General features: G+C 38.4%; 1 protein-coding gene across 3 annotated transcripts in view; it reads left to right on the top strand.

Moving 5' to 3' along the window:
• The window catches only part of SNAPC1 (small nuclear RNA activating complex polypeptide 1), a 42,791-nt gene that overhangs the window by 12,229 nt on the left and 18,241 nt on the right, over positions 1-12,321 (top strand). For all 3 annotated transcript variants that reach the window (XM_043556309.1, XM_043556307.1, XM_043556308.1), the window contains 5 exons: positions 8-148; positions 1,005-1,109; positions 3,855-4,013; positions 5,598-5,666; positions 6,420-6,482. In XM_043556309.1, the coding sequence (XP_043412244.1) occupies positions 8-148; positions 1,005-1,109; positions 3,855-4,013; positions 5,598-5,666; positions 6,420-6,482 (537 nt within the window). The remainder of the gene's footprint in view (positions 1-7; positions 149-1,004; positions 1,110-3,854; positions 4,014-5,597; positions 5,667-6,419; positions 6,483-12,321) is intronic.

Consider the following 12,321-nt stretch of genomic DNA (forward strand, 5'->3'; position numbering starts at 1 on the left):
TTTGTAGATTAGAGTTGCCCTGAAAGATTGGGATGAAGTCTTAAAATTTCAGCAAGATTTGATAAATGCACAACATTTTGATGCAGCTTATATCTTTAGGAAACTGCGACTAGACAAAGCATTTCACTTTACAGCAATGCCCAAATTGGTATGTTATCTAAAATAGATTGTTTTTCAAAATGAGAAATTATACTTCATTGTTCATAAAGTGCCTCAGTCTCCATAAAGTAGAAAGAATATTATATAATTTCCAATACAATTAGAACAGTGTCTTAAAATAGGAGAAAATGCTTTCTGATTACTTCTTTTTGCAAACAAAAATTTAGTCTCTGCTTTTAAATACAGTGTGTTTCTAGATGCCATCTGTTAAGCAAATTGTTAGAATAGGAAATGAGATTTGGCATTTGCCATTTGTTTATTCCTTTATTCAGATCAGAGAGGTTACTGAAAGAAGACCAAGGAATTTTAAAGTCAGTTGGTGAAGAATTGAAATGTCCACTAATAAAATATGTTTCTTCAGTCTTATGACACTTGAGATATTAGATTAAAAGAGCACCAAGTCCTAATTCTGGATCTGACATCAGCTGGCCAATCATGTAACTTCTCTATCATTTGAATTTATAATCATGTGGCATGACATCTTAAAGGCTATTTTATTTTATTATTTTTTTAAATACTTTATTTTATCTATCTATCTATCTGTCTATCAAAGAGGGCACAAGTGAATGAGGGGCAGAGAGAGAGGGAGAGAGAAAGAATCCCACACAGGCTCCATACTGTCAGCCTGGCCAAATTGGGCTCGAGCTCCCCTGAAGTGGGGCTCAAGCTCACCTGGTTTGGGGCTCAAACTCATGACCTGTGAGATCATGACCTGAGCTGAAGTTGGATGCTTAACCGACTGAACCACCCAGGTGCCCCTTAAAGGTTATTTTAAAAGTCTGGTAGTCTTTGGAAAATGGATTATCTAAAAAAATGTCCTTTAAAAGACATTCATTATCACACAGCTATCATATAGAATGAAGAAGAAAATTCAACGAGCTGAAGTTACAGAAGAATTTAAGGACCCAAATGATCGTGTAATGAAACTTATCACTTCTGATGTGTTAGAGGTAAATTTGTTTTTTATGCTCTTGAAATTAAAAAAAAAAATGTTTTATTGTTAACTATATATAGAAGTTACACCTTCATCTAGGGATACTGAAATTTTTTCTAATGATTTTAACCAATCATAGAATGCTTATTGTTTCTCTAAAGTATCAGATGTAATACACTCTAAATATATGAAAATTTATGGAATAAATCTTGAAACTCTGTGAGAAGCAAAAAATATAGAAGACTGCCCTTGGACTTGGGATGTTTAGATTCAAATACTGAAGCCACCATTTATGTTTGATTTTAAATAGGTCATAAAACAAGAATTTAAAGTGACTTAATTTTTATTTTTTAACACTATGTATTTATTTCTTAAGTTGCTTTTTATAATGCTTATTTTAAAAGCCACTGAAAACAATAAAGCTGTTCTGATAAAACAAAAATATGAAATCAAGATTTATGGATAAGAGGCATAGTCTTAAAGCAGCTTTACCATCTAATGTATTTTGGTATTTTATTTGAGTTGCCAGTATTGAGAAAAATCATCTTTCACATGAATAAGTAGTGAGACTCCCAGAATTTTACATGCATGGAATAGCACTGCCCTGAGGTTGAAACAAAACCCATTTTTGGTTGTGGACTGATATGGTGGTAGAAAGTTAATTTTTTGTCAACATACCTTCTTAAACATGGTTTTTGATTTTACGTTCTTTTAAGAATTAAAGGTTCTGAAAGTGTTGAAATACAGGTTCCTTTGTTTGAAAATATTGTCTGTGTCAGCAAACAGGTATGGAAGATTTTATATTTTATTTTTTTAAGTTAATTTTTATTTTGAGAGAGAGAACGATCAGGGTAAGGGCAGAGAGAGAGGGAAGGAGAGAATCCCAAGCCAGTGCCACACTCAGCATGGAGCCCGATGTGGGGCTCGATCTCATGACCATGAGAACATGACCTGAGCTGAAATCAAGAATTGGATGCTTAACCGACTGAGCCACCCAGGTGCCCCTGACAGATTTTAGAGAACAGAGCTGGGGTGAACAAAGGCATATCCTTTTAGGGTGATTGGGGAGAAGGGTCCAAAGGGCCAAGCTATGGAATGCCTATTCCTAGAAGCTTCTATGTGAAGTCATCGTGATTTTTTGTAGGGTCTTTCACTTACCACAGACCTGCTTTAAGAGCCTTTTCCCTCTGTTGACTCTGTTCACCCTGTCCTTGTGCAGTCTTTCACCTGCTCTCATAATAATCCTTACATTTAATACTTCCCTACGTTGCTTCTCCTGCCTGCAAATGCTATTAAGCCTACATGTCAGCAGACCTGAATTTGGGTCATGATTCAGCTACTCATTAGTTCTAGCTTTGTGGTTAAGGATGCATAATAAAATGAAGAGACTAGGATATTGAATCAGAACTTCTGATTTTTGTTGAGTCACGGTGTTGTATACCTAAAACTAATATAACACTGTATGTTTACTATACTGGAATTAAAAAAAAAAGTATATGGGGAAAAAGAAACTTTTGATTTTGAATTATAACTCTATTACTTAAATATGACCTTAAGCCAGTCATTTCTTTGTTTCTTTACTTCTACAATTATAATACAGTAGTGGCTATCATGTGTTGTGTGTTCAGCACGTGCCAGGAACTGTTAGGTGTTTTATGTCTGTTATCCCACTAATGATCATAGTAACCCTGCAAAGGAGGTGGTATTTTCCTGATTTCAAAAACAAGGAAACTGAGGTTCAGAGAAAGTAAGTAATTTGCATAAAGTAGGGTACAGTAAGGTACAGACACTGGATTTGAATGTCCAAGCCTATAAGGCTCCAAGGTGCATGTACTTTATTTTATTTCTTAATCCTTTAACTTTGTATGTTGCTTTACATTTTATAGAACATTCCCACTTGTATAAGCTCACTTAATATAGTTTACAGTGGGCTAGATGGCATCACTTAATTTTGTACAAATGTGGAATGTGATTCTCAGATTGAGGGATTTGCTCAAGGTCACAGTCTAGCAAATGACAGAACTCAGCCTCAAAACTGGGTCCAGCTAGTGGTCTTTCCTCTGTATTTTATTGCATGTAGTAAAATAATGGAATTCAGCACACTGCAAGCTGTACAAAGTTTGAGGCTCCCCATGTCTGGACAGTGTTCTCCTTTGAAGGTCCTGCATGAGTGAGCACTCAGCACTGCCCAGCAGCTCGTGATTGTTTGAACAGATCCCTGTCAATGCCATCAAAACCTACTGGAAATGAATTGAGTAGCCTAACTTGGGGATGACTCGGGTGTTGCAGTGGTCATCTGTGATGGGAGTGTCAGTCGTTCTCTGCTGCTCTTTGAGCCAAGTCTCCATACTGGCTTTATCTGATTTCTGAAGTCTACCTGTAATGTGCTATCTTTCCCTTACCCCATAGACCTGCCCAACTGGCTGGAGGTTTCTGGGGAAGAAGGTCTAAGTGATGCCTCAAATGTTGTCATAAATTGCCTTCTATTTCTTTTAATCGTGGATCTTACTAGTAAAGTAATGATGGAGCTTATGGGGACAGGCACAGAGGCTTTGAGGTTTGTGAAGATTAGTGTATCTCTGTGGAGACCATTAATAAAGTTGTACTATTTGGGTTGTATGATTATATTGTTTTCAATATACTGTAGCTTATTATTCTTTATCAACTTAGTCACTTGGGAGTGTCATTTTATTTTGTGTTGGTTTTGCCTTTAAGTTTCTCCTCAAAAATTGAACTGAAAGATTCATCTTTTCACTTTTAGGAAATGCTGAATGTTCATGATCATTATCAGAACATGAAACATATAATTTCAGGTGATAAATCCAATCCAGACAAAGCCCTCAGCTTGATAAAGGATGATTTTTTTGACAATATTAAGAACATAGTTTTAGAGCATCAGCAGTGGCACAAAGACAGAAAGGTATGTGACTGCTTGTTTAATATATCACTGTTGTATTTGCATTCTACACTAATGGCTAGACAGGGATGATGAGGTTGAGAGGCAGTTTAGTTGAGTGGCTACATTCTCCTGGAGTTAAGATTTCGAGAGCTTTACTTTTCTAGGTCTAGCTTTGCCAGTTATCAGCTATGTAATGCTATTTAACCTTACAAACAGATTTTGTATGTCATTATATATATATTTACACAATTATTAATAATAATTCTATAATATGTATTAAATAACATACATTATATATAATATCTATCTATCTTTAGAGGAATAAGTAATCTTGGTATACCATAGATTTATTCCAATCTTTATAATTTAGCATTTTCTAGAGGTTGCACACTGGCGGTCTTTGGGCCAAATCCTACACACACGTGTGGTTTGTTTGACACGGTGTTGATCCTAAAATTGTTTTAAAATGTCAAAATAATTACTGGCACTTAAATATTTGTGGACTTGAGTTAAAATTTCAGACATCCAGCTTCTGTTAAAAATCAGTGGTTTGTAATAGTGGTCCCACTTTTGTGCATGGCAACAGACTGCTAGACCTGAGTGGTGGCTTCTTCCATTGTGAGAGGGCATGCTCTGCCTGCCTCGATTTATCCATTTACAGATCTCATCAGCACAGTTTAGTTTTACACAGTTTTACAGATTTTCAGTTTAGTTTTCTGATCCAGATACTGACGCTGGAGCTGCCCACATTCCACAGTAACCTTTTCACCTAGAGAAACTTTTTACCCTGGAAACCTCATGGCCAGCCTTGCTGAATTTAGCTTTGAAATCACCACTCCATCTTATTTTAGTAAATACTTTTAGGAAAAAATAAAAGTAAAACATAAGCAATTTCTGATGACTTATTATGTGTCTGATAATGTATTAGTGTTTTCATAAATGCTAGATGGGAATTATTATTTTATATATTGTCTTTCAGAAAGATTGGTTGCCAGTTTTTGGCTTTTCATTATATAAAGGGATTTGGCTCAAAACTTAATTTTAGAAAAGATAAAGAAAGTGATGAGATGACAGTCTTGAGAAGAAGGAAACAGTTTGCTTCCTCTACCCACATTTATTTTAATGAGAGACAGCACAGTTTAGAATGTTTGAATACTTCAAGTGTTACAAATGGGTTACACAAATGACCTAGGCAATCAATGTAAAAATCTATCGGAGTACTCTCTTATTGCCCTTTTTTTATACTACTTTTTTTTATAGCACCCTCTTTGAGTAAACTCTCTAGTTAGCATTACTAAGACCTCTGAATACCTGAAGGAAAGGAGAATAAACCAATTTTCTTACTACTATATGAAATGCATGTTTTCCTTCCTTAGTTAGGAGGATTTAGGCATTTTATTGATGATTTTTAGAACTATTCTGAAACCTAACCTTGATCTTAATTTAATGTCAGGTGGTGAACCGTGCAGTAATAAGGTGAAATGATCTTTTAGTTTTGCAGTAATTAAAAAAATAAATGATTCTCATTGCTCTGAAATTATTTGCAATTGATTTTTAGTTAATTTGAATTGTAAATGTGTATATATAACTTTTGTGCTCTTCCAGAATCCATCCTTAAAATCAAAAGTTAAAGATGGAGAAGAAAACAGAGAAGGAAATTCACAAGAATCACAGGTCAGAGAAATTCACTATCTGATTGTTTGCGGGGCAATAGTTTGGTTAGTTTGTTTTCATTTTCTGTGTGGTTCTGTATACAAGTATTATGTATACAAGTGATTCTGTGTACAGGTATTATGACCCTTGGTATTAAAATAATTATCTCAGAAAATCCTGAAACATCGGCCCTATGAAAAGTTAGTCTGTTTTTTCCTGGAAACCTTGTGGAAGACCACAACAAGTGTAAATTGGGAGTGAGGATGTTAAGTTTTTGCAGGGAAAGGGGAGAATGATGGTGGAAGGTGCTCTTAGTCCTTACACAGGCAGAGTAGGGTTTTTGAAATATGTCTTTTGTTACTTCCTGTCCTACTTTCAGCCAGTGTGGAGCTCTAGCTACTGTTTATTGCTTCCTGCCTCCAGGGTTTTCGTCCATCTTCGTGGATGAGACAGGAGTCATTTTGGGGCATAGGCAGAAGAGGAGGCAGATGAGGAGGGAGTGGCCTGATCACCAAGGCTTTCATTCATATAATCTTCCTTAAATCCTGAATTTCAACAGTCAGTAGCTATGGAGATGGTGTTGTGGACCTGCTATGAGAATGTTGTCTGTGTTTATATGTCTTTGGTCAATATGTGTCCAAAAAATGTTAATTTCTTTTTACCGTACCTTCTATTTCCAATCTTATTTCTGATAACAAATACCTGCGTATTCATAATTTCTTTTAATGTTTATGTGTTTTAACTTTTTCTCCTTCTTGTTTATTTTTTATCCAGAGATGTGAAAGGGCAGAATCCTTAGCGAGAATAAAATCAAAGGCCTTTTCAGTTGTTGTTCAGGTAAGTTCTTTCTTTCTTTTTTTTTCTTTAATTTTTTTAACATTTATTTTTTTATTTTTTATTTTTTCAATATATGAAATTTCTTTTCAAATTGGTTTCCATAAAACACCCAGTGCTCATCCCAAAAGGTGCCCTCCTCAATACCCATCACCCACCCTCCCACCCCCCCAACCCCCCATCAACCCTCAGTTTGTTCTGTTTTTAAGAGTCTCTTATGCTTTGGCTCTCTCCCACTCTAACCTCTTTTTTTTTTTCTCCTTCCCTCCCCCATGGGTTTCTGTTAAGTTTCTCAGGATCCACATAAGAGTGAAACCGTATGGTATCTGTCTTTCTCAGTATGGCTTATTTCACTTAGCATCACACTCTCTAGTTCCATCCACGTTGCTACAAAGGGCCATATTTCATTCTTTCTCATTGCCACGTAGTACTCCATTGTGTATATAAACCACAATTTCTTTATCCATTCATCAGTTGATGGACATTTAGACTTTCCATAATTTGGCTATTGTTGAGAGTGCTGCTATAAACATTGGGGTACAAGTGCCGCTATGCATCAGTACTCCTGTGTCCCTTGGGTAAATTCCTAGCAGTGCTACTGCTGGGTCATAGGGTAGGTCTGTTTTTAATTTTTTGAGGAACCTCCACACTCTTTTCCAGAGTGGCTGCACCAATTTGCATTCCCACCAACAGTGCAAGAGGGTTCCCATTTCTCCACATCCTCTCCAGCATCTATAGTCTCCTGATTTGTTCATTTTGGCCACTCTGACTGGCATGAGGTGATATCTGAGTGTGGTTTTGATTTGTATTTCCCTGATGAGGAGTGACATTGAGCATCTTTTCACGTGCTGGTTGGCCATCCGGATGTCTTCTTTAGAGAAGTGTCTATTCGTGTTTTCTGCCCATTTCTTCACTGGGTTATTTGTTTTTCGGGTATGGAGTTTGGTGAGCTCTTTATAGATTTTGGATACTAGCCCTTTGTCTGATATGTCATTTGCAAATATCTTTTCCCATTCCATTGGTTGCCTTTTAGTTTTGTTGGTTGTTTCCTTTGCTGTGCAGAAGCTTTTTATCTTCATGAGGTCCCAGTAGTTCATTTTTGCTTTTAATTCCCTTGCCTTTGGGGATGTGTCAAGTAAGAAATTGCTACGACTGAGGTCAGAGAGGTCTTTTCCTGCTTTCTCCTCTAGGGTTTTGATGGTTTCCTGTCTCACATTCAGGTCCTTTATCCATTTTGAGTTTATTTTTGTGAATGGTGTGAGAAAGTGGTCTAGTTTCAATCTTCTGCATGTTGCTGTCCAGTTCTCCCAGCACCATTTGTTAAAGAGGCTGTCTTTTTTCCATTGGATGTTCTTTCCTGCTTTGTCAAAGATGAGTTGGCCATACGTTTGTGGGTCTAGTTCTGGAGTTTCTATTCTATTCCATTGGTCTATGTGTCTGTTTTGGTGCCAATACCATGCTGTCTTGATGATGACAGCTTTGTAGTAGAGGCTAAAGTCTGGGATTGTGATGCCTCCTGCTTTGGTCTTCTTCTTCAAAATTCCTTTGGCTATTCGGGGCCTTTTGTGGTTCCATATGAATTTTAGGATTGCTTGTTCGAGTTTCGAGAAGAATGCTGGTGCAGTTTTGATTGGGATTGCATTGAATGTGTAGATAGCTTTGGGTAGTATTGACATTTTGACAGTATTCTTCCAATCCATGAGCATGGAATGTTTTTCCATTTCTTTACATCTTCTTCAATTTCCTTCATAAGCTTTCTATAGTTTTCAGCATACAGATCTTTTACATCTTTGGGTAGATTTATTCCTAGGTATTTTATGCTTCTTGGTGCAATTGTGAATGGGATCAGTTTCTTTATTTGTCTTTCTGTTGCTTCATTATGAGTGTATAAGAATGCAACTGATTTTTGTACATTGATTTTGTATCCTGCAACTTTGTTAAATTCATGTGTCAGTTCTAGCAGACTTCTGGTGGAGTCTATCGGATTTTCCATGTATAATATCATGTAATCTGCAAAAAGTGAAAGCTTGACTTCATCTTTGCCAATTTTGATGCCTTTGATTTCCTTTTGTTGTCTGATTGCTGATGCTAGAACTTCCAACACTATGTTAAACAACAGCGGTGAGAGTGGACATCCCTGTCGTGTTCCTGATCTCAGGGAAAAAGCTCTCAGTTTTTCCCCGTTGAGGATGATGTTAGCTGTGGGCTTTTCATAAATGGCTTTTATGATTTTTAAGTATGTTCTGTCTATCCTGACTTTCTCGAGGGTTTTTATTAAGAAACGTTGCTGAATTTTGTCAAAGGCCTTTTCTGCATCAATTGACAGGATCATATGGTTCTTATCTTTTCTTTTATTAATGTGATGTATCACATTGATTGATTTGCAAATGTTGAACCAGCCCTCTATCCCAGGAATGAATCCCACTTGATCATGGTGAATAATTCTTTTTATATGCTGTTGAATTTGATTTGCTAGTATCGTGTTGAGAATTTTTGCATCCATATTAATCAGGGATGTTGGCCTGTAGTTCTCTTTTTTTACTGGGTCTCTGTCTGGTTTAGGAATCAAAGTAATACTGGCTTCATAGAATGAGTCTGGAAGTTTTCCTTCCCTTTCTGGGAATTTTTTGGAATAGCTTGAGAAGGATAGGTATTATCTCTGCTTTAAACGTCTGGTAGAACTCCCCTGGGAAGCCATCTGGTCCTGGACTCTTATTTGTTGGGAGATTTTTGATAACTGATTCAATTTCTTCGCTGGTTATGGGTCTGTTCAAGCTTTCTATTTCCTCCTGATTGAGTTTTGGAAGTGTGTGGGTGTTTAGGAATTTGTCCATTTCTTCCAGGTTGTCCAGTTTGTTGGCATAAAATTTTTCATAGTATTCCCTGATAATTGCTTGTATCTCTGGGGGATTGGTTGTAATAATTCCATTTTCATTCATGATTTTATCTATTTGGGTCATCTCCCTTTTCTTTTTGAGAAGCTTGGCTAGAGGTTTATCAATTTTGTTTATTTTTTCAAAAAACCAACTCGTGGTTTCATTGATCTGCTCTACAGTTTTTTTAGATTCTGTATTGTTTATTTCTGCTCTGATCTTTATTATTTCTCTTCTTCTGCTGGGTTTAGGCTGTCTTTGCTGTTCTGCTTCTAGTTCCTTTAGGTGTGCTGTTTGATTTTGTATTTGGGATTTTTCTTGTTTCTTGAGATAGGCCTGGATTGCAATGTATTTTCCTCTCAGGACTGCCTTTGCTGCATCCCAAAGTGTTTGGATTGTTGTATTTTCATTTTCGTTTGTTTCCATATATTTTTTAATTTCTTCTCTAATTGCCTGGTGGACCCATTCATTCTTTAGTAGGGTGTTCTTTAACCTCCGTGCTTTTGGAGGTTTTCCAGACTTTTTCCTGGGGTTGATTTCAAGCTTCATAGCATTGTGGTCTGAAAGTATGGATGGTGTGATTTCAATTCTTGTATACTTATGAAGGGCTGTTTTGTGACCCAGTATGTGATCTGTCTTGGAGAATGTTCCATGTGGACTCGAGAAGAAAGTATATTCTATTGCTTTGGGATGCAGAGTTCTAAATATATCTGTCAAGTCCATCTGATCCAATGTATCATTCAGGGCCCTTGTTTCTTTATTGACCGTGTGTCTAGATGATCTATCCGTTTCTGTAAGTGAAGTGTTAAAGTCCCCTGCAATTACCACATTCTTATCAATAAGGTTGCTTATGTTTGTGAGTAGTTGTTTTATATATTTGGGGGCTCCTGTATTTGGCACATAGACATTTTTAATTGTTAGCTCTTCCTGATGGAAAGACCCTGTAATTATTATATAATGCCCTTTTTCATCTCTTGTTACAGCCTTTAAAGTCTAGTTTGTGTGATATAAGTATGGCTACTCCAGCTCTTTTGACTTCCAGTAGCATGATAAATAGTTCTCCATCCCCTCACTTTCAATCTGAAGGTGTCCTCAGGTCTAAAATGAGTCTCTTGTAGACGGCAAATAGATGGGTCTTGTTTTTTTATTCATTCTGATACCCTATGTCTTTTGGTTGGCGCATTTAGTCCATTTACATTCAGTGTTATTATAGAAAGATATGGGTTTAGAGTCATTGTGATGTCCGTAGGTTTCATGCTTGTAGCGATGTCTCTGGTACTTTGTCTCACAGGATCCCTCTTAGGATCTCTTGTAGGGCTGGTTTAGTGGTGACAAATTCCTTCAGTTTTTGTTTGTTTGGGAAGACCTTTATCTCTCCTTCTATTTTAAATGACAGACTTGCTGGACAAAGGATTCTCGGCTGCATATTTTTTCTGTTCATCACATTGAAGATCTCCTGCCATTCCTTTCTGGCCTGCCAAGTTTCAGTAGAGAGATCCGTCACGAGTCTTCTCGGTCTCCCTTTATATGTTAGAGCACGTTTATCCCTAGTTGCTTTCAGAATTTTCTCTTTATCCTTGTATTTTGCCAGTTTCACTATGATATGTCGTGCAGAAGATCGATTCAAGTTATGTCTGAAGGGAGTTCTCTGTGCCTCTTGGATTTCAATGCCTTTTTCCTTCCCCAGTTCAGGGAAGTTCTCAGCTATGATTTCTTCAAGTACCCCTTCAGCACCTTTCCCTCTCTCTTCCTCCTCTGGAATACCAATTATGCATATATTATTTCTCTTTAGTGCATCACTTAGTTCTCTAATTTTCCCCTCATACTCTTGGATTTTTTTATCTCTTTTTCTCAGCTTCCTCTTTTTCCATAATTTTATCTTCTAGTTCACCTATTCTCTCCTCTGCCTCTTCAATCCGAGCCATGGTTGTCTCCATTTTATTTTGCAGTTCATTTATAGCATTTTTTAGCTCCTCCTGACTGTTCCTTAGTCCCTTGATCTCTGTAGCAATAGATTCTCTGATCTCCTCTATACTGTTTTCAAGCCCAGCGATTAATTTTATGACTATTATTCTAAATTCACTTTCTGTTATATTGTTTAAATCGTTTTTGATCAGTTCGTTAGCTGTCGCTATTTCCTGGAGTTTCTTTTGAGGCAAATTCTTCTGTTTCATCACTTTGGATAGTCCCTGGAGTGGTGCGGAACTGTGGGGCACTTCCCCTGTGCTGTCTTGAATAACTTGTGCTGGTGGGCAGGGTTGCAGTCAGACCTGATGTCTGCCCCCAGCCCACCGCTGGGGCCACAGTGAGACTGGTGTGTGCCTTCTCTTCCCCTCTCCTAGGGGCGGGATTCACTGTGGGGTGGCGTGGCCCATCTGGGCTACTTGCACACTGCCAGGCTTGTGGTGCTGGGGTGGATTGGCAAGGTGCACAGGGGCAGGAGGGGCAGGCTCAGCTCGCTTATCCTTCAGTGATCCACTTTGGGAGGGGCCCTGCGGCACCGGGAGGGAGTCAGACCCGCCGCCGGAGGGATTGATCCGCAGAAGCACAGCGTTGGATGTTTGTGTGGTGCAAGCAAGTTCCCTGGCTGGAACTGGTTCCCTTTGGGATTTTGGCTGGGGGATGGGCGAGGGAGATGGCGCTGGCGAGCGCCTTTGTTCCCTGCCAAGCTGAGCTCTGTCGTCCTGGGCTCAACAACTCTCCCTCCCGTTGTCCTCCAGCCCTCCCGCTCTCCCGAGCAGAGCTGTTAGCTTATAACCTTCCAGATGTCAACTCCCACTTGCTGTCAGAACACACTCCATCTGGCCCCTCCGCTTTTGTCAGCCAGATCGGGGGCTCTACTTGGTGGGCAGGCTGCCCCTCCGCCCCGGCTCCCTCCCACCAGTCCATGTAGTGCGCACCGCCTCTCCGCCCTCCCTACCCCCTTCCGTGGGCCTCTTGTCTGCGCTTGGCTCCAGAGAATCCATTCT

Source organism: Prionailurus bengalensis, chromosome B3, assembly GCF_016509475.1.
Source record: "Prionailurus bengalensis isolate Pbe53 chromosome B3, Fcat_Pben_1.1_paternal_pri, whole genome shotgun sequence".
NCBI classification, from domain to species: Eukaryota; Metazoa; Chordata; class Mammalia; order Carnivora; family Felidae; genus Prionailurus; species Prionailurus bengalensis.